The 22,756-nt window shown below is 40.3% G+C and overlaps 3 protein-coding genes and 1 non-coding gene across 4 annotated transcripts in view; 1 reads left to right on the top strand and 3 right to left on the bottom strand.

Annotated features, from left to right (window-relative positions):
- Positions 1-16,169, bottom strand: part of LOC131197905 (uncharacterized) — a 32,196-nt gene extending 16,027 nt beyond the window's left edge. Inside the window, exons 1-2 of the mRNA XM_058182407.1 lie at positions 15,860-16,169; positions 9,284-9,412 (exon numbers count right to left, since the gene is read on the bottom strand). Of these exons, the coding sequence (XP_058038390.1) occupies positions 9,284-9,412; positions 15,860-16,166 (436 nt within the window). The 5' untranslated portion in view covers positions 16,167-16,169. The remainder of the gene's footprint in view (positions 1-9,283; positions 9,413-15,859) is intronic.
- TRNAM-CAU (transfer RNA methionine (anticodon CAU)) lies at positions 5,085-5,156 on the bottom strand. The gene has a single exon. It is a non-coding gene; the product is annotated as a tRNA-Met (tRNA).
- Positions 16,170-21,205: 5,036 nt separating the features above from the next.
- Positions 21,206-21,586, bottom strand: LOC131197247 (histone H2B 5-like). The gene has a single exon (XM_058181051.1). It carries the CDS (start codon positions 21,584-21,586, stop codon positions 21,206-21,208), a length of 381 nt encoding a protein of 126 aa, XP_058037034.1.
- A 393-nt stretch (positions 21,587-21,979) lies between these two features.
- On the top strand, positions 21,980-22,369 carry LOC131197245 (histone H2A type 2-C-like). Its single transcript, XM_058181049.1, has one exon. It carries the CDS (start codon positions 21,980-21,982, stop codon positions 22,367-22,369), a length of 390 nt encoding a protein of 129 aa, XP_058037032.1.
- The last annotated feature ends 387 nt before the right edge of the window (positions 22,370-22,756 follow it).

Here is a 22,756-nt window from a genome sequence, read left to right as displayed (position 1 = left end):
CGTCAGGAACTGTCATATTCAGGAACTGAACTATTCAGGAACTGTAATAGTTTTATTCGTGGTTTGTAAATAGTTAGAAAATGATTGTGGGGAAGTCCTCAATTTAGAACTGCAATCGAGCCCCAAATATATGTTGTTAAGTGAGAAATTTGTTACGTGACTTTGCTCCATTCTGCGACTTTTCTCCCCGCATTTGTTAAGCGAACCACTGCAGTTCTTCAATTAAGTACGACTCTATAGAACACTGTACACCAGAACAACTAGACACAAGAACAGTTTTTTCCCGAACGCCATCACTCTGCTAAACAAAGAATTCCCTCAATACTATCAAGCTGTTCACTAAGTCTGCATTACTATTAATCATCTCATCGTCCCCATCACCCATCTCCTTCCACTTATGACTGTAAGACTATAACTTTGTTGCTTGTATCCTTACGATTTATATTGATATTGATTGTTTCCTGATTGCTTATTTGTATCCTATGACTATCATTAAGTGTTGTAAGTGTTGTACGTTGATGAAGGTATCTTTTCTTTTATGTTATACTGAGAGCATGTGCACCAAGACAAATTTCTTGTGTGTCCAATCATACTTGGCTAATAAAAAATTCTATTCTATTCTATTCTATTCTATTCTATTCTATTCTATTCTATTCTATTCTATTCTATTCTATTCTCTGGAATTCTGCATTCAACTGGGTCAGGGGTGAAATGCTCCCGGTTCGGACCGTATCGCACGATCCGGTAGTGATGGGGACAGGTAATTCGAAGAACCCGTAGCAAAAATCCCTCCCCTCCTCACCGCACATTCCTCGCTGTTCCTCTTCTCTGTCCCTGAAGTTCTTGGTGGTGATACACTACAGCTGATCTGCACTGTAGGCGGCTAATAGGTGCCTCTATTTTTAAAGAAGGTAAACCGTTGCACTCCCAAGTTTTGTATACTTTATTATTTTTATTATTTATTATTATTGGCCGTGCCCATTCAGTCACCTGATCAGCAAGCCACGCCCACCAATTAAGCCACGCCCACAGAACCGGTAGGGAAAATTATTTAGATTTCAACCATGAATTGGGTGTATATTTCTCTTTCTCCCTTGCCTTTCGCTTCCCTTCTTTCCTCAGCTATTTGCAAAGCTTCCTCAGACAGCCATTTTGCTTTCTTGCATTTCTTTCTCTTTGGGGTGGTTTCAGTTGCTAACCTCTTGTACAATGTTGCGAACCTCCGTCCATAGTTCTTCAGGCACTCTGTCTATCAGATCTAATTCCTTAAATCTATTTGTCACCTCTACTGTATATTCATCAGGGATATGATTTAGTTCATACCTGAGTGGCCTGGGGCTTTTTCCTACTTTTTTCAATTTAAGCCTAAATTTTTGCAATGAGCAGCTCATGATCTGAGCCAGAGTCAGCTCCTGGTCTTGTTTTTATTGACTGTATAGAGCTTCTCCATCTTTGGCTGCAGAGCACATAGTCAGTCGGATTTCTGTGTTGATCGTCTGGTGACGTCCATCTGTAGAGTCATCTCTTGGGTTGTTGGAAAAGGGTGTTTGCTATGACTATCTTGACAAAATTCTATCAGCCTGCGCCCTGCTTCATTTTGTTCTCCAAGGCCAAACTTGCCTGTTATTCCAGTTATCTTTTGGCTTCCCACTGCTAATTCCCATTGCTAATTCCAATCCCCCATGATGATAAGAATACCATTTTTTGGTGTTAATTCTATAAAGTGCTATAGGGCTTCGTAGAACCGGTCAATTTCATTCTCTTCAGCACCAGTGGTTGGGGCATAGACTTGGATAACTGTGATATTGAATGGTTTGCCTTGGATTCGAACTGAGTTCATTCTGTCATTTTGGGGATTGTATCTGTTGTGTCTGCGCCCCCCCGAGCCGAGCCTGCTGCCAAAAAGTGACTTGGATAGTGAGGGGGAAGGGCCGTCAGGACTTACCTTGGGAGCACCGGCTTCCCTGGCTCAGCTCCAGGAGCCAGAAGCAGGCCAGGTGAAAGAGATAACGAGGCCTCCTTCCCCTGACTCTTCCCCCCCCAGGCCACGCCTGCAGAGCCAGCTGACGGCAATCAGGCTTGGTTTCGTAGGCAGGAGAGGAGGGAACAACAGAAGCAAGGGTGGGGCAGGCCCAGGAAGTGCTGAGTCATGGAGCCACACCCCACAGGATATAAAAGACAGCGAGAGGTGCTGTGTCTCTTTGTAACAGGCAAATCCACTGATTAAGAGCTGAAGTTTGTTTCTGAGTGACTCACCAGCGTCATGGAAGATAACGGAGGCTCTTGGCAGACGCTGGCTATTCTGCTGCCAGAGCCGATAGCGCTGGCTAATTAAGCCATCACTCGGACGGAGGCGAGGGAGGACACAACAGTATCCCAGTATTGCTTTTCCTACTTTTATTGATTATGAAGGCTATTCCATTTCTTCTGAGGGATTCTTGCCCGTAGTAGTATACCTGATGGTCACCTGAATTAAATTCATCCATTCCTGTCCATTTTGGTTCGCTGATTCCTAAGATGTCGATGTTCAGTCTTGTCATCTCTTGTTTGACCACGTCCAGCTTGCCTTGATTCACGGATCTTACATTCCAGGTTCCTATGGAGAAAAAAATCTTTACAGCATTGGACTTTCCTTTCACCACCAGATGCATCCACAGCTGAGCATCCTTTCGTCTTTGACCCAGTCGCTTCATTCTTTCGGGTGCTACTAGCCTGCCGCTCTTCCCCAGTAGTATATCGGACACCTTCCAACCAGAGGGGCTCATCTTCCGGCGTCATCTCTTTTTTCCCCCTTTTGGGACTCTCCATGGGGTTTTCATGGCAAAGATACTGGAGTGGGTTGCCATTTCCTTCTCCAGTGGATCACATTTTGTCAGAGCTCTCTGCTATGACCTGTCCATCTTGGGTGTCCCTGCACGGCATAGCTCATGCCTTCATTGAGCTACACAAGCCCCTTCACCACAACAAGGCAGTAATCCATGAAAGGGTGTAATTGACTAGAGTTACATAAAATTAATGCTCCAGAAAATACAGACAGTTTTATCATTCATCGGCTTTGCACACCAGACGTCTTTGCTGTGCAGCTGGTTAGCACAGGTGGCTGCTTGCAGGACGTCCTGAGTTCCTCCCTCGCTCGCATTATAATCTCCTTCCTTCTCCTTCCCTCTTTATTCTCCTTTCTTCTTCCTTTCCCTCTTTCCTTATTTTTCCTTCCTTGCTCTCTTCCCATCGTTCCTTCTTTTTGTCTTTCCTCTTTCCCTTTCTCCTTTCCTGTCCCTTCTTGCATGATCAAATGCAAAAGGGGACACATCAGGGGTGAAATGCTCCCAGTTTGGACCGGATGGCGCAATCTGGTAGCGATGGGGGTGGGTAGTTCGGAGAACCGGTAGCAAAAATCCATGCCCCCCCCCAATCGCCCACGCCTCGCTGTCCCTGAAGCTCTCGGTGGTGATATAGCTGCAGACGGCCTTAAATGACTGCCGCGGCACTTCAAAGGGCCGCACTACAGCTGATCAGCGCTGTAGGAGGCTAGTAGACTGGTGCCTCTATTTTTAAAGAAGGTAGACCGGTGCGCTCCCAAAAAAAGGCAATTAGTAGACTAGTGCCTCTATTTTTAAAGAAGGTAGACCGGTGCCTCCTAAAAAAAGGCAATTAGTAGACCGGTGCCTCTATTTTTAAAGAAGGTAGACAGGTGCCTCCCAAAAAAAGGCAATTAGTAGACCGGTGCCTCTATTTTTAAAGAAGGTAGACCGGTGCCTCCCAAAAAAAGGCAATTAGTAGACCGGTGCCTCTATTTTTAAAGAAGGTAGACCAGTGCGCTCCCAAAAAAAGGCAATTAGTAGACTAGTGCCTCTATTTTTAAAGAAGGTAGACCGGTGCCTCCCAAAAAAAGGCAATTAGTAGACCGGTGCCTCTATTTTTAAAGAAGGTAGACAGGTGCGCTCCCAAGTTTTGTATACTTTGTTTATTATTTTTATTATTTATTATTGTTGGCCATGCCCATTCAGTCACCTGACTGCCAAGCCACGCCCAGTGGGTCACCTGACCACCAAGCCATGCCCACCAATTAAGCCACGCCCACAGAACCGGTAGGGAAAATTTTTAGATTTCACCCCCGGGACACATTTCTCCTTTTGTTTTTAATTTGTTTCGGTAGCCTACTGCCATAGGGGTGGGTTCTACTTACTTTTACTACCGGTTTGCAACAGGAGCGCGCGCATGCGCAGAAGCTTCTGAGCATGTGCAGATTGCCTACGACGACATCCGGGTCGGTGGGTGGAGCCTCCCGCTGGTTTTACTACCGGTTCTTGCATACCGGTACGAACCGGGGGGGGGCAACCCACCACTGCTCTGCCAGTAAAATGGAGCTGGAGGGGCGCAAGCTCCATTTTCACCGGCAGAGGGCTGCAGGAGGCTGTCCAGGCCAAAAACGGGGCATGGGAGGGGCGCACCCCCCCCGAGCCCCACTTTTGCTAGGCACCGCAGGTCGGTTCTTTGCTGTTTCCAGGCCAGCCCTGTGGGCCAGATCTAAGCACCCTGCTTGAGTTTTTGCTCCACCCCTATCTTTACAACTATCTTGCCATCTGCAAACCTACTAAAACGGACCTGTCTCGTTTCATCATCCTTTCTCAGCCTTTACAAAAATGACCAAAATGGATTTTTTGCGCTTCATTTTTTTTAACGGGGTTGGAAAAGACGACATTCCTCAACCCGGGAGTTAGATCTCATGACACTGGCCTAAGGAAACGGCCTTTGAGATGGCAATTTCGTTTTCATTGCAGATTTTAATTTCCATCTGTTCGGTTGTGCTGTCAATCTGGGGTGATTCTTAGAAGTGTCATTCATATATTAAAGCTTCCAGTCGCGTATTTCTGCACGTGTGAAATTGATTTCTTTCCTAAAGAGCAGCAGCAGGCTACACCCATCAATCATCTTTTGATCAGAATCAGTCACGAACCTTGGTCATTCTCTCCCTTTCTCCCAATAGAAAAATTAGTGCATTAAGCATCGGGTGGCAATGGTCAGTTAAATCAATGCTTATCTCTGGGACCAAAAAGACAAAAGGAAAGGACTATTATTCTTATTAGCAGAGGATGGTTTCGATCCATCGACCTCTGGGTTATGGGCCCAGCACGCTTCCGCTGCGCCACTCTGCTCCTCTGAAAAAAAATGTTCCTTTCTACTGTCAAGTGGGCATTTTGCCCTTTTCACTTTTCTTTCTATACAAGAAACCACCACACAAACAGGGTATGCACACGCTGCATAATGCATGCAGAAAACAATTTTATTTTTATTTATTTTTTTGCAATTTTATATATCGAAGTATTATCTTGTGTGGGTTTTTTTGGAATTTTTTTTTTAAAGAAACCAAACCACATGCAAAATATCTTTTTTTTGAACAAAATATCAACAAGGTATATAATCACATCAGATTCAGTTTCCCCCCACCCTCTTATATATTTTATCAATATATTCCCCTCCCCCTCTTTTTAATTTCCCTATTTGGGTTGCTCTTAAAAAAAAAAAAAGAAATTCTAATCTAACCCTCTGTCCCAAATTTAAATCTTTAATCAGATCTATCCTTTTTAAAAAAAATTCCCCTCTTTTATCTCTTCCTATTTGTGTTAAACCCCTTTATTCCTGTTTACAAATTTCTTTCTTTTCAATCTTTTTTTTTAATTTCATTTTGTCACAACAGTATACACAAACATCGACATAAAACAACAACATATCATAAAAGAAAAACATATATATAAACAAAAGTATGCAACAACTATTTTAATTTGATATAATGAAAGGGAACAATAGGACAGGAACGATAGGCCCTTTTGTGCTCTTATGCACGCCCCTTATAGTCCTCTTAGGAATGGGGTGAGGTCAATAGTAGACAGTTTTTGGTTGAAGATTTTGGGATTTTGAGTAGAGATGATAGAATCAGGTATTGAGTTCCAAGTGTTAACAACTCTGTTACAGAAGTCATATTTTCTGCAATCAAGTTTGAAGCGGTTGACATTAAGTTTGAATCTATTGTTTGCTCTTGTATTATTGCGATTGAAGCTGAAGTAGTCTTTTACAGGAAGGATATTGCAATAGATGATTCTCCGACAGGTCATGTCGGAGTCGGCGGAGTTCTAATTTTTCTAATCCCAGGATTTCAAGTCTGGTGGCATAAGGTATTTTGTTGTTTTCGGAGGAGCAAAGAACTCTTCTAGTAAAATATTTCTGGACGCGTTCGATTGTATTAATGTCAGAGATGCGGTATGGGTTCCAGACAGATGAGCTGTATTCAAGAATAGGTCTGGCAAATGTTTTGTATGCTCTGGTTAGTAGTGTAGAGTTTTTTTAAAAGAAGCTGCGTAAAATTAGGTTTACAACTCTTAGAGCCTTTTTTGCTATGTAGTTGCAGTGGGCTTTGGCATTAAGGTCATTTGATATGAAAACTCCAAGGTCTTTGACAGGGTGGGGGTCGTCAGTTAGGTAATGTCCATCAAGTTTGTACTTGACCTTAGGGTTCTTTTTTCCAATACGTAAGACTGAGCATTTGCTGGTTGAGATTTGGAGTTTTAGACCAATCGGATACAAAGTCAAGATCTTCTTGAAGGGTAGAAGTATTGTTAGTGGTATTAAATAGTTTGACATCGTCAGCAAAGAGAACACAATAACTTGAGATGAGGTCACAGAGATCATCTATGTAGTATGAAGAGCGTTGGTCCAAGAACACTACCTTGGGGAACGCCACTTTTGACAGGAACAGGATTTGATAGAGCGTTGCCAATTTTGACCACTTGTTGTCTGTTTGACAGGAAGGCATTTATCCAATTGTGAAGAGGTCCTGAAATGCCATAGGATTTTAATTTTAGGAGAAGTTTATCATGTACTACTGAGTCAAAAACTTTGCAGAAGTCTATGTAGATTGCATCTATTGCTTTTCCTTGATCAAGGTTAGTAGTCCATATGATTTTGCAGTGGAGTTACAAGATAATTTTTTTCTAAACCAAATTGTTTATTAGAGAGTAGGTTGTTTGTTTCAAGGTGGAGTGTAATGGATTGGTTTATGATAGATTCCATTACTTTGCATGAGACACAACATAGAGATAGAGACATACATAGAGATCACAACATAGAGATCAACATCAATTGTCTCTTCACATTTCAATAGACATTTTTAAGGTTATTATTCTTAATCTTATAAAAAAAATAGAAAACAAGCTAACGTTCATTATTTCAAAAAATCTCTTCTTTATATACCCTCGTCTCTTTAATATTTCACCCTTATTCTATATTAATTCCCTTTTTATTTTTCTTAAGATTCCTTGCTTTCTTTACTTTTCCCATATCAGTCCTTCCAATCTCCATAACATCAGTATAAGTCAACTCTTTACATATCAATGAAGATTTTAAAATTGTAATTCTTAATCTTATAAAAAAAGTTAAAAAAAAGCAAGCATTTCCCTTATTTCAAAAATTCTCATGCTTATATATTCTCGTCTCATTAATATTTCCTCTTAATCTATTTCAGTTCCATTTTTATTTTCCCTTAAAATTCCATGCTTTCTTTCTTTGTTCTACATTTCTATTGATTCTCCTTTTCCCTTCTTCCCCCATTTTTTATTTCTCTCTATTAACCCCTATATAATTCTTTGAATTTATATTTTAACATCATAAGTTCTTCATTCGCCGTCAATTCTGGAGCAGCTCTTCGTTTTTTTCTTAGTCTTCTTTTCCATCCAATCTTGTAATTGTTTCTTTTATTTCTTGCTTAAAAATCGTGTGTGTGCTTCTCTTCATTTCAGTTGTTCTCTGTTTCATTCTTTGAAGTTGTAGCTTTTATTCTTGTCAAGGTTGAACAGCTTGTTAACAAAGTCCTCCTTTTTGATTCTCACCAGTCTTACTGCCGTAAAAAGATTTTCAACAATGGACAGAGTTCTTGTAATTTCCTCTTCCACCTTTAGATGTCACTATACAACCCACAATTCTAATCCACAATTAGCAAAAGCATCCATTTTGTTTCTTTTACTTGGAGCCACGCCCTGGTTCACTTTAGTTTTATATTTTGTTTTTTCCAATTAGTCCCACTTGAAGTCCAATAGATTTAAATTTAAAATTTATTTAGTTCCAATCCATAGTGGAAAAAGAAAATCAGAGATATTCCACCAAATTACAGTTTTAAGTTCTCGATTTTTCCTTTTTTTCCTTTTTGTGATCTTTAATCAGTTTAAAAGCTTCCAAATTTATCCAAGTTCCCGGTTTTAATTAAAGGTTCCATTTCCCCTCCCCTTTTTATTTGAGGGATCTATACATCAATTTCAAATATCAAGTTTCTGTCAGGTCTTTGGGTTTTGTTTCCGTTTGTTTTGTTCTAATATTAACAGTCCTGATCAATTTAGCTGCTATTCCAGAGTTTTAAAAAAATTTTTGACAAATGTCAATTTTAAAATAGTCCTCTGCGAGTTGTGTTCACTCACCTGGTATTCAATATTTTATCCAATTCACCACTTCCACACTCCAGGACAGTCTTATGTGGCCGTCCCGACTCTGGCAGCTTGTAATGGCTGCATGTCCTCATCGCTGGGTCGAAGGCTAAAAGGCTGGTGCTACAGGGACGGTTGCATCTACATTTTTCGTTTACATATATCAAAGTCTTTTGCCCACTTTCCGGCGTAGGTCATAGGCTTATCTTCAGTGTGAGTCCGATTTTAACCACGTTGTTATAACGTAGGTTCCGATTTGTCAACGAGACGGTTCCATCTACATTTTTCGTTTACATATATCAAAGTCTTTTGTCGATGTACATTTCCCATGGGTGTAATTCTTGCCATTGCCTACTTTCTGGTGTAGGTCATAGGCTTATCTTTAATGTGAGTCCGATTTTAACGTTATTGTAACGTAGGTTCTGATTCGTCAATACGAGGCGGTTCCATCTACATTTTTCGTTTACAAATATCGAAGTATTTTGTCGATGTACACCTCCCATGGGTGTAAGGCTTGCCATTGCCCACTTTCTGGCATAGGTCATAGGCTTATCTTCAACGTGAGTCCAATTTTAAGCACGTTATTATAACGTAGGTTCTGATTTGTCAATACATAACATCTTTTGGCTACATTATTTAAAATCAGCAGCCACAAACAATAATTCGCAGTCTGCAGTGGTCTGGGTGGAGGAGCTGCTCCAGGATGATCAATGGCCAGAATATAGGACTGGCCAGGCAGCTTGTGGTGGGGCTATCAATCTCTGCCTTAAGAGGGTGGTACGGACAACATGCAACAGTAGCGCAGCCCTCACCATCCCGAATGAGGTAATGGTGCTGGTTACGGCAAGAGGGCGGCGGTGGTGAAGGTGGGCCGAAGCAACGGGTGTCGGCAAAATCCACCAGTGGCTGGCACCACCCCTCGCAGTCACCCCTTGCCTGGCCTGAGGGTAAAGGCAGGAGATGGAGACTCCTACATATTTCCAAGCGGGAGCGAAGTGCCCCTGTGCTTGCCCATTACAATGTAGAGTATCGGCCAGCAGCCAGGTTAGGTGAGTGTTTCGGCACGGAGAGCAGGTCATGTGTCTCCGCAAGCGACCGAGATACGTCCAACATCAACAAAAGCCGAAGAAGCACGCGCAAGACCTAGAGAGCACTGGAGAATCAGAATGAGAGAGAGAGAGAGAGAGAGAGATATGAGAGAGAAACAGAGAGAAAGAGAGAAAGACAGACAGAGAGAAAGACACAGAGAGAGATGAGAGAGAGAGAGAGAGAAATGAGAGAGAGAGAGAGAAAGGGACACAGAGAGAGAGAGAGGTGTATGCGTGAGAGAGAAAGAGATGAGGGAGTGAGAGGGCGGGAAAGAGAGAGAGACAGATAGAGAGAGATGAGAGAGAGAGAGAGAGAGAGAGAGAGAGAGAGAGAGAGAGAGAGAGAGAGAGAAAGGGACCCAGAGAGAGTGATATGTGTGTGAGAGAGAGATTAGACTGAGAGAGGTTAGAGAGAGAGAGAAAGGGACCCAGAGAGAGTGATATGTGTGTGAGAGAAAGATTAGACTGAGAGAGGTTAGAGAGAGAGAGAGAAAGGGACCCAGAGAGAGAGTAATATGTGAGAGAGAGAGAGAGAGAGAGAGATTAGACTGAGAGAGGTTAGAGAGAGAGAAAGGGACCCAGAGAGAGAGTGATACGTGTGAGAGAGAGAAAGATTAGACTGAGAGAGGTTAGAGAGAGAGAGAGAAAGGGACCCAGAGAGAGAGTGATATGTGTGTGAGAGAGAAAGATTAGACTGAGAGAGGTTAGAGAGAGAGAGAGAAAGGGACCAAGAGAAAGAGTGATATGTAAGATTGAGAGAAATATTAGACTGAGAGAGGTTAGAGAGAGAGAGAGAAAGGGACCCAGAGAAAGAGTGATATGTGAGAGAGAGAGAAAGAGAGAGAGGTGTGAGAGAGGGAGAGACAGAGAGAGAGAGGAAGAGACAGAGAGAGGGGGGGCCAGAGAGAGAGAGAAAAAGAGAGGTGAGAGAAAGAGAGCAACCGCTAGATTCATATTAGTCATCGTGGTATTTAGAATAATGAATGATGTAGTCACTGAGGGCACCTTATATACGGAGGAGATAACCAATACCTGCTTTGACGCAATTGGCCGGTTAATTCGATTTTGTCCAATCAAAAAAAGCCACGCAAGTTTCAAGCACGCCAGACAGTACATTTCCTGTTGGTGGGAAGTAAAGCTATTGTGAAGAGCGCGGGCGGGGGCGGTTTCTGTCGGAAAATTGATTTATTTGAGAGTTGCCGTTTAATATGCTTTTCATAACAGAAACAGAAAGGTTATTAGTATCACGGGATGTTGTATATGTTTTGTAATATTTAGAAGTCCTTATTTATGTTTGTATTGCCAGTGGTTTTTGTTATAAGCCTTTTCTAACTGTCCTGATTTTCAGTAGTTAAATTCTTCTTATTTTGCAGTTTTCTTTCTTGTCCCTTTCTTGTGACTCATTTTCTGGGTAGAATTACTGATCAATTGGTATTTCTACATCAGATTTGTTCACCTATAATGTAGGTGTATATAATATTATTTTATACAGCTTATTCATACCTCCTAAAATAATAAAGCCTTTTTATAGAATGCGTACAGTTTTCTTCTGCGTGCGCTAGATTTTATTTACTAGATTATACTTTGGATACGTTTAAAAAATTACCATGGCAAGAAAGGAAATTTCTTTTTATTTTTTAACATAAAATAAGTTATCTGTTTTTGGGCTGTTCTGTGGTGATCGATCGAAAACTTTCTTCTAACTACCTAGAAAACAGCTCTAGAAAACTTTCCTTAAAGTCCTTCATAGCAAAATATACAAATTCTATATAGTGTTAAGTGCTGGTAATATCAGCTCACCAGACTATGCTATGTTTTTTTCTTTAAAAAGTTGAATTGCGTAGCATATTTATCGCACATAGCATGTTTATAAGATTGCAATGGACACACTGCTAATTTTAAAACAGTTATTGTCCTTTATACCTAAAACGCAACTGAAGTTTTCCTATCATTATATGTAGAGTTATTCTTAGCTCAGCAATTATTATTCAGTGCTTTAACTGAAGGTCAGTATTTTTTTTTAAAGGAGCCACTTCAGATAGGGTTAAAGCAAACCACAGATAAATACAGTGCCATCGGTAGAATATTTTAGATAGATTTTCCTTTATTTCCTGATTTTGCCTGATTTGTATCATTAACAACTCCACTGAGAAGATAATCAGAACTGCAGAAAAAACAATGGCTTCCAACCTGCCTTCTGTTGAGGACCTGCATACTGCACGAATCAAAAAGAGGGCTGTGAAAATATTTACTGATCCCTCACATCCTGGACATAAACTGTTTCAACTCCTACCCTCAAAACGACACTATAGAGCACTGCACACCAGAAAAACCAGACACAAGAACAGTTTTTTCCCGAAGGCCATCACTCTGCTAAACAAATAATTCCCTCAACGCTGTCAAACTATTGACTAAATCTGCACTACTATTAATCTTCTCTTCGTTCCCCTCACCCATCTCCTTCCACTTATGACTGTATAACTGTAACTTTGTGGCTTGTATCCTTACGATTTATACGGATATAGTTTACTGATTGCTTAATTGTAGCCTATGACTATCAATTAAGTGTTGTATCATTAAGGGTTAAATTTGTACCCTATGACTATCATTAAGTGTTATAAGTTTTGTACCTTGATGAAGGTATCTTTTCTTTTATGTACACTGAGAGCATATACACCAAAACAAATTCCTTGTGTGTCCAATCACACTTGGCCAATAAAAAATTCTATTCTATTCTATAAATAACAGGGGGGCTAAGGGACATCACTGCCTCACTCCTTTTTGTAGACTTTAGTTCAGCATTCAATACCATCATTCCAGACATTCTTCTAACTAAGCTAAACCAGCTACAGGTACCGGAACAGACTTGTAAGTGGATCACAAGCTTCCTAACAAACAGGAAGCAGCAGGTGAAGCTAAGCAAGATCACATCGAATACCTGTACAATTAGCACAGGGGCGCCCCAAGGCTGTGTGCTCTCCCCACTTCTCTTCTCTCTGTATACCAATGACTGCATCTCCAATGATCCATTTGTTAAGCTACTGAAGTTCGCAGATGACACAACAGTGATTGGTCTCATTCGAGACAATGACGAATCCGCATATAGACGAGAGGTCGAACGACTAGCCTTGTGGTGCAACCAAAACAATCTGGAACTGAACACACTCAAAACCGTAGAAATGGTGGTAGACTTTAGGAAAAACCCTTCCATACTTCCACCTCTCACAATACTTGACAACACAGTATCAACAGTAGAAACCTTCAAATTTCTGGGTTCTATCATATCGCAAGATCTCAAATGGACAGCTAACATCAAAAACATCATTAAAAAAGGACAACAAAGAATGTTCTTTCTGCGCCAACTCAGTAAGCTCAAACTGCCCAAGGAGCTGCTGATCCAATTCTACAGAGGAATTATTGAGTCTGTCATTTGCACCTCTATAACTGTCTGGTTCGGTTCTGCAACCCAACAAGAAAAACACAGACTTCAGAGGATAATTAGAACTGCAGAAAAAATAATTGCTACCAACTTGCCTTCCATTGAGGACCTGTATACTGCACGAATCAAGAAGAGGGCCGTGAAAATATTTGCAGATCCCTCGCATCCTGGACATAAACTGTTTCAACTCCTACCCTCAAAACGACGCTATAGAGCACTGCACACCAGAACAACTAGACACAAGAACAGTTTTTTCCCGAAGGCCATCACTCTGCTAAACAAATAATTCCCTCAACACTGTCAGACTATTTACTGAATCTGCACTACTATCAATCGTTTCATAGCTCCCATCACCAATCTCTTTCCACTTATGACTGTATGACTATAACTTGTTGCTGGCAATCCTTATGATTTATATTGATATATTGATCATCAATTGTGTTGTAAATGTTGTACCTTGATGAACGTATCTTTTCTTTTATGTACACTGAGAGCATATGCACCAAGACAAATTCCTTGTGTGTCCAATCACACTTGGCCAATAAAATTCTATAAAAAAAAATTCTATATAGTTATACTGAAACCTTCCATTAGTACTCCATTTAGTATTATTCTTGCCACGTGGTTGGAGTAGATTGCTTTGATCATTCCAATAATTTTTTCTCCATAATTCATCTCTAATAATTGATTTATAAGAAAATCCCAATTCAAGTTACCGAACGCTTTTTTGTGCATCAAAAAATATCAGTGCCAATTATTTTCCTGGATGTGCCTCGTAATATTCCACTTCATTCATTACGGTTCGTATATTGCTTTTTACATGCCTATTAGGTAAGAATCCATTTTGGTCCGAATATATGATTTCATTAAGTATATTTTTATATCTACAGATGGATAAATGCGAATTGCAGAACAATCTTGATGAAATATATAGAGTGCATATGAACTTTGCATGATGGCATAGATTGCCCAGGGCAATACACGTAAGATTTGCAAAGAAGACCATCAGAGATGAAGTGTACAGTAAAACGAGAGATGACCAATTAATATCCAAAGGAAAAGAAGTTATAATCGTCAAACAGATACCTAGAAGGATCAGAGAGCAAAAAAGAAACCACCATTTTTTCACTTCACAATTGATAAAGTACAAAATAATGGATTTTATGATTCTTGATGAACGTACACTGTACACAGTTTTATCTACATTGAAAACATATGCACCAAAGACAAATTCCTTGTGTGTCCAATCACACTTGGCCAATAAAGAATTCTATTCTGTTCTATTCTGATATACACTGAGAACATATGCACCAAAGACAAATTCCTCGTGTGCCCAATCACACTTAGCCAATAAAGAATTCTAATCTAATTTGGGACAGAAAGAAGACAAAAGTTAAAGGACCATCATTATTACCACAGGATGGTTTACAATCCATCGACCTTTGGGTTATGGGCCCAACATGCTTCAACTGCACCACTCTGCTCCTTGGATAATCTGTTCCTTTCTACTCTAAATTGGTGTTTGTCTTTTTGCTGTTTTTCTATACAGGAAACCCCCAAACCCACACTGCATGCTGAAAGCAGAAAACATCCTTTTGCAACTTTCTACATCAAAGTACTATCTTGTCGATGTACGCCTCCCGTGGGCGTAAGGCCTGACATTTTTTATTTATTTATTTTTATTTTATTTGAATTTATATCCCGCCCTTCTCCGAAGACTCAGGGCGGCTTACACAGTGTTAAGCAATAGTCTTCATCCATTTGTATATTATATACAAAGTCAACTTTTATTGCCCCCAACAATCTGGGTCCTCATTTTACCTACCTTATAAAGGATGGAAGGCTGAGTCAACCTTGGGCCTGGTGGGACTTGAACTTGCAGTAATTGCAAGCAGCTGTGTTAATAACATAACAGACAGACTTAGTCTGCTGAGCCACCATAAAGGCTTAAGGCTCTTGTTAGATCTTATCTTTGAGGTCGATTTTAATCGTATTATTGTAATGGAGGTATGATGATTCAATACGAAAAAACGCTTGCATCTATCTACCTGTTCAGCCCCCTCTCCAAAATTTGGGGGGCCCTTAAAAGGGCCTTTTGTTGTAGAATTAGATGGAAAAAGAAACTTCACCCTAATCGCTTAACCCTTCACATTCCACTAAGCTACCTTTGATAGTTGTTGGGTTGTTATGCAGAAGTCATTTGCTTGAATTTTGCATTCCCACCCCAAAATAATGCAATGGGGTAGATATTCTTAATTTTCTGGAGTTGTTAAAATTGCCCTGAGGTTTTGAATTTGGTTTTAAGTCTTGGCCTGTGATTATTGCAGCACTTATGATTCTAATGTAAGTCTTTGTAAAAACCTTAGATACCATTGTTGGCAGTTATGCAGAAGCTCGTTTGAATGTTGCAGTTTCACTTCGCCAAAGAACAGCATCTGGTATGGAAGCAATCCCTAACTGCCCAATTTACATTGTAATTTAACCTTGATAGTTATTGTAAAAATGTTTTTAAAGTCATCCCAGAAAGGTGAGTTTATTCATATAAAATAGTAAAAATCTCAGCACTGACGATTTTTTCAGCACGGCCAATGAAGATTCAAACAATGGGAAAATGACAAACTGTAAATTTGTAAATTTACATAGAGTAAAGCACCCATAATGAATTTAACAGAAATGGAAAACCGAGGGCAGACAAAAAATGCTGATCCGCTCAAGTTTTCCCTTTTATTATTTTTTATTCATCGTTAACACAAAGGTTTCCTTTTGAAATTGAAATCGTGATCAACGAGCTTCTTTTAAAGAAAATCTGATTGGCCCTTAAAAGGGCCTTTTTTTGTTTTTAAGTTTTGTAAAGTTTTAACCGCCGAAGCCGTAGAGAGTGCGACCCTGGCGCTTCAACGCGTAGACCACATCCATGGCAGTGACCGTCTTCCTCTTGGCATGCTCAGTATAAGTGACAGCGTCGCGAATCACGTTCTCCAGGAAAACCTTCAGGACGCCGCGGGTTTCTTCGTAGATCAAGCCCGAAATACGCTTCACTCCTCCGCGGCGAGCCAGACGGCGGATGGCCGGCTTGGTGATGCCCTGGATGTTATCGCGAAGGACTTTGCGGTGCCTCTTGGCGCCTCCTTTCCCCAAACCTTTGCCTCCTTTCCCGCGTCCAGACATGACTGTGATACTATCACCTTCTAAGCAAGCGAACTACTGATCCTCTCACCCATGCTCTGGCGCCTGATATACAGAGGAATCCGACCAGAAGGAAAACTTGGAGAAGGAACGTTAACCGCTTCCCGCCTTTTAAAGCAATAGCCGGTTAATTCGATTTCGTCCAATCAGAAAGAGCCGCTCGGGTTTCAAAGATGCCAATCAGTACATTTTCTGTTGGCGCGAAGTAAAGCTATTGTCAAGAGCGGGGGGGGGGGGCCGGTTTATTTGAAAGCCGTAGTTTAATACGCTTTTCATATTATTTCCAAGACCTGAGCGGCTGGAAAAAAAAAAGCCCATAGACCGGCAGCTCAGAATCGATTTGGAATTCTGGAATAACTGATAAAATAAATACAGACCCGTTTCTGCCTGGATAGCTATGAATGGGACTTGAATACATCATTTATGCGAAGATGATTCCCGGAATAGGGTCCCCATATTAAAAGTATTAAATCAGTATAGCTTTTAGGACAGCAAATTTCCACCAGGGGGAAAAAAAATCAATACATTGGACAAAGAGCCCCACATTTGCATATTTGAGAGAATTTCTAATTGTTCTTCTGAAATCACAACATATTGCAAAGAAAACCATTGTGTTACTTTACATGTAAACAGGGCTTGGATGTGGGGGGGACAGGGGAAACTTTTTCTAGGATGTGATGTGGATGATCCCACTCTAGAAAAAAACACCCTCAAAATAGATCTACTTTGCTCTAAATAATAAATAATAAAAATAAATATTTTTCTCCTAGCTTTATTCCTTTTGCCTGCCAAAACACTGAACTAAAAGTTGTTTACATGATTCTCCTTTTACAAAGTAATCAGGAGGAAGGAAATATGTACATTTTACTAGAAGCAGAATGAACAAGGAATCCTTTACTCCCCACTCTCCTTGCCCTTGGCTTTATCAAATTCTAATTAAAAAATAGCTGTAAATTGTCTTGATGATAGAATGGCCAAGAAATGGGAAGATTAACAAAACATCTGAACACTGTATATATTTTGTAAAATTTAGAAGTTCTTATTTATGTTTGTGATGCCAGTGGTGTTTGTGATGGGTTTTCTGTCTCTATTGATTTTTAGTAGCAAAATTCTGTTTATTTCGCCGTTTTTTCTCCCTTCCTTTTGACTGCTTGTGTATCAGATGTATGCACATATACATATACTGTATGTCTGTGTAATATGAATTTATATAGCTTATTATTCATACCTCCTAAAATAATGAAGTCTTTTTTATATATTGCATGCAATTGTACTCTCTGTCCTCTAGATTTTATTTCTAGATTATACCTTGGAAATGTTTTAAAATTATCATGGCAAGAAAGGAAATGCCTGTTTATTTTTAAAGATAAAATAAATTATCAGTTTTGGGGCCATTCTTTGGTGATTGATCCAAATCTTTCTTTTAACTATATGGAAAACTGCTCTAGAAAACTTTCCTTAAAGTCCTTATCAAAATATACAATTTCTGTATTACTGATTGTAAAACAGTTAATGTCCTTTACACATGGATGCTAAAAACACCAGCAACTTCTATCCTTATTTTATTGCAACTCCCTGTCTGAACTGTATTCATTAAGAAAAATTGCTTTTTAGGTGCTTTTTCAACACACTGATGTACAGAAAATATTTTTTTAATTGTTTAATGGATACACAATCTGACAAACACACAATGTATAACATATAATATTTCCTATTTCTAAACAGCGTTTCTTAGTGGTCTTCTTTCACTTTTATACCTTTCCCCCATGTCACATTAGTTATTTTATTTTCTTTCTTATCCCCTTTTCTTTATTTACATTAAATTATCTAATACTAATAGCTTTACTTTTCTAGATTCTTATATATTTATTATTTACATACTGTACATTTCTAATACGTTCTTTACATTCTGATTTCTCCCCTTTATTTCTTTCCTTTATTTCTAATTCTACCATTTATTCTACCATTTATTCCAGATTATATAATAATCTGTCTCTTCTTTCTCTTTAATTTCTTTTGTTAACTTGTCCATTTCGGCACACTTCAAAACTTTCTCTATCACTTCTTCATCTGTTGGTGTCTTTTCCTGTTTCCAATTTTGTGCATATGTTATAATGTGTAAATTCAGATATTTTATTTCTTTCGTGTATGTTCTTGTAAGGATTCCTAATAAAAACGTTTCCGGTTTGCTTTCAACTGGTTGTTCTGTTATTTTTTCTAGCCGTTTTTTAATATTTTCCCATAATTTTTTTGCTGTCGGACATGTCGACCATAGATGGTAATCTGTTCCCTGAGATTTTTTTGCATTTCCAACATGTTGAATTATTATTTGGGAACATCTTTGCAAGGCTTGTAGGTGGAAGGTGCCATCTGTAAGACAATATTTTCAATGATCCCTTCAAATCTTCTTTGATTGGAACTGTGTGCATTCTTGCTTATGTCAGGTCAGCATACGTATTGTAAAGGCCAGATGCTTTATTTCCCAAACTATGCGTATTGTGCACCTTCTAAACACAGAGCAAAACGAATCGTGATGCAGAGAAGGACAGAAACAAATGAACAAAAAAATATGAGGTGACAAGGCTCAGCTGGCTTAAGTAAGGAAAGATACATATTAGCAACCCATTCTTGGATGCTTAATATCTTTTTGAAACTTTGAGCTCCTTTTTCGACAAAGTAGGTGGCCCTTAACCTCTGTGTGTGTGTGTGTGTGTGTGTGTGTGTGTGTGTGTGTGTCTAAACTTTAAGGCCCTATTAAAACTACTCAACTACTCCCCTTTTCAGAAGGGGAATAAAGTTTTTCAGACAGCACAATTTGGAGGAATATTTTGCTCCATACCAGCCTATTTCCTAACTTCATGCAAAGCACCAAGACAAATTGCTTGTGTGTCCAATCACACTACTTGGCCAATAAAAATTCTATTCTATTCTATTCTATTGTGCTAACTAAATGCCATTTGCATGATACAAGCATTGGAGGGGAGCGGGGGCTGCCCAAAGACAAAGGCAAAACTGAAGTGGATGGACCTTATCAGCTAGGCAGGAAATACAAGGAAGGAAGGACCCAGAAAATCTTATTTAAAATGGAAATGAAGGGCCTCATACACTTCTTGGCAGATTTTTTAAGAAATCACTTTTAAAGGGAATTCTTTCTGCCTTCTTTTAGAGTCTAAAAGCTAACTCTGATCGAAAGAACATTTTTTAAATGATTTGTTAAAGGAGAAAACTAGAGACAACTTCCCGCAAACCTAACCTTTTTCAGGAACCAGGAAATATTTAGCGCTCTTGGTAAAAAAAAGTAAAGCTGTTTTTGCTCATGAACAAAATGCTAAATGAAGCCAACGAAGAACAGAAGAACACGTTTTGGATTTCATGACTGAATAACTCTGCTTCAACTCTGCCATCACTCTGCTAAACAAATAATTCCCTCAACACTGTCAAACTATTTACTGAATCTGCACTACTATTAATTGTCTCATAGTTCCCATCACCCATCTCTTTCCACTTACGACTGTATGACTGTAACTTTGTTGCTGGCAATCCTTATGATTTATATTGATCTATTGACCATCATTTGTGTTGTAAATGTTGCACCTTGATGAAGGTATCTTTTCTTTTATGTACATTGAGAGCATATGCACCAAGACAAATTCCTTGTGTGTCCAATCACACTTGGCCAATAAAAAATTCTATTCTATTCTATTCTATTCTATTCTATTCTATTCTATTCTATTCTATTCTATTCTATTCTATTCTATTCTATTCTATTCTATTCAGAAGAGCATCGGAGGATTTGCAGGGTGCTGCAAAAACCAAATCCTGACACAGAGGGTGTGTGTGTGGGGGGGAAAACCCTAAGTAACTTTAAACAACCCAAGCAGGCTTCCTACACACCCATCCATGCCTCTTTTAAGAGGGGAAACCAAGCCTTCAGGCAGCACAATTTGGAGGAACTTTTTTTGCTACATACCCAGCGAAATTTGATAACTTTTGTGTGTGAAAAGATTGTGCTCACTAAATGCCAGATTGTGTGTTGCAAGGATTTAGGGAGGGGAGGATCCCCAAGACAAAAGGGAAAAAAATTAGAAGCGGATGGACTTTTTTTATCATCCAGGAAGAAAAAAAAATGCCAAAGACCCCAGAAAGTCTTAATTTAAAATGGAAGTCCTGGTTGTTAAATCATAATACTCTGAATCTTCAACCAATCTGAAACCATTCGGTTTCTAACCAATTTCTCTTGCTTCTTTTCTGGTCTCAAGTGTGATTACCTTTAAAAAAAAATCCCATTTGTTCCCACTTCATCATCTGATGAAGTGTATTTGGATTAATTTTATGTGAAAACCAAAATTGTTTTGGTTTGACACATAAAAAAATGGAAGTCCTATTAACCTTGGTAGAAGAGCCCTTCCACCTCCCCCCCCCAAAATAAAACACGATTTAGGTATAAACCGGCATATAGTGTGTGTGTGTGTATATATATATAATATATATATCACTCATCATCTTCAGGCTTGTGCTCCCACAACCATGAAGCCGAAAAGCACCAGCCTGAAGATGATGAGTGACACCTCGTTGAAATGTCGCCAAGATACTCTCAACCTTACAAGGGAAAAAACCCCGAATATTGTATACACTGCTCAAAAAAATAAAGGGAACACCTTCCTAACACAATGTACTGTATTTAATAAGAATATTTCATTCCTTCAGATCTAAGACGTCTTACAGTATTTTTGTGTTCCCTTTATTGTTTATTTATTTTTTATACTGCAAGACATTCTAGATCTGAAGGAATGAAATATTCTTATTAAATACAGTACATTGTGTTGGGTAGGTGTTCCTTTTATTTTATATATGTGTGTGTGTGTGTATATGTATATGTATGCATATCACCATATCATTATTTTTTCACCTAAAGTAAAAAAAAGCCAAAGAGAACAGCTCTTTCCGTTGAGAAAGTGGGTGGCTCTTAAAAGAGCCTTTGGGTCTGGAGGCGAAGGAGACTTCGACGTCTCGAGCTCCTTTTACTTCGAGCTGGTGTATTTGGTGACGGCTTTGGTGCCCTCGGAGACGGCATGCTTGGCCAGCTCTCCGGGCAGCAGGAGGCGGACGGCCGTCTGGATCTCCCGGGAGGTGATGGTGGAGCGCTTGTTGTAGTGAGCCAGGCGGGAAGCCTCGGCGGCGATGCGCTCGAAGATGTCGTTGACGAAGGAGTTCATGATGCTCATGGCCTTGGAGGAGATGCCGGTGTCGGGATGGACCTGCTTCAGCACCTTGTAGACGTAGATGGAGTAGCTCTCCTTGCGGCTCTTCCTGCGCTTCTTGTCCCCTTTCTTCTGGGTCTTGGTGATGGCTTTCTTGGAGCCCTTTTTGGGCACCGGGGCAGATTTAGCCGGTTCGGGCATCCTTCTCCAAGGCAGAAGAACTTCAAGCTGGGGAAAATAATAATAATAATACAGAGAGCAAAAAAAACAACTAGAAAGCGATCTAAAGTACCAACTCTGCCTCTCTTCTATTTATCCAACTCGTGGGAACAAGGAAAACTTCGTCGTCCCGCGATTGGCCGCACGGACACGCCCCCCCGCCTCACCATTGGACGCGAAGAAGGCGCCGCTCGTTCATTGGCCGCGTCGCTTCGTTCCTGGCGCCGGCCAATAGAAAGCGCAGATTTGAATCTCCCGCAGAAAATAAAAAGGGAGCGGGAGCCTTTTTTGAGCCATTGACTTTTTTTAGCCTGCAAAGGTTGGAAGAAGGTAGCACTATATACCAATTTTTTTTTTTGCAAAAAAGGAAGCATTATGTCCGGACGCGGTAAGCAAGGAGGCAAAGCCCGGGCTAAGGCCAAGACTAGGTCTTCTCGCGCCGGGCTCCAGTTCCCCGTGGGCCGCGTTCATCGCCTGCTCCGCAAGGGCAACTACGCCGAGAGAGTGGGAGCCGGGGCTCCCGTCTACCTGGCCGCGGTGCTGGAATACCTGACGGCCGAAATCCTGGAGCTGGCGGGCAACGCGGCCCGGGACAACAAGAAGACGCGGATCATCCCGCGCCACTTGCAGCTGGCCATCCGCAACGACGAGGAGCTGAACAAGTTGCTGGGCAAAGTCACCATCGCCCAGGGAGGCGTCCTGCCCAACATCCAAGCCGTCCTGCTGCCCAAGAAGACCGAGAGCCACAAGGCCAAAGGGAAGTAGGAGCCCTCTCCCGCCTGCTTGGCTCACTCAGCCGCCGAAGAACGAACCCCCAAAGGCTCTTTTAAGAGCCACCCACTTTTTCCTGGAAAGAGCTGGTCTCAATTTGCTAAGTTGAAACCGTATCCTGAGACCCTTCTTTAAAATTCCCTCTACAAAATACATACACAAAAACATCTTTCTCAGGATAGAATAGACTAGAATTTATTGACTAAGTGATTGCACACACAAGGAATTTGTCTGGTGTATATCCTCTGTACATAAGGAGAATAAAATACATTCATCAAGAATAAAAAGACACAACATTGAGTGATAGTCAAGGTCGCTAATAAGCTATCAAATCAGAATAGAATAGGATTTTTTATTGGCCAAGTGTGATTGGACACAAGG

Source organism: Ahaetulla prasina, chromosome 4 (assembly GCF_028640845.1).
Source record: "Ahaetulla prasina isolate Xishuangbanna chromosome 4, ASM2864084v1, whole genome shotgun sequence".
NCBI lineage: Eukaryota > Metazoa > Chordata > Lepidosauria > Squamata > Colubridae > Ahaetulla > Ahaetulla prasina.
This window is presented reverse-complemented; position numbering and strand designations above follow the sequence as displayed.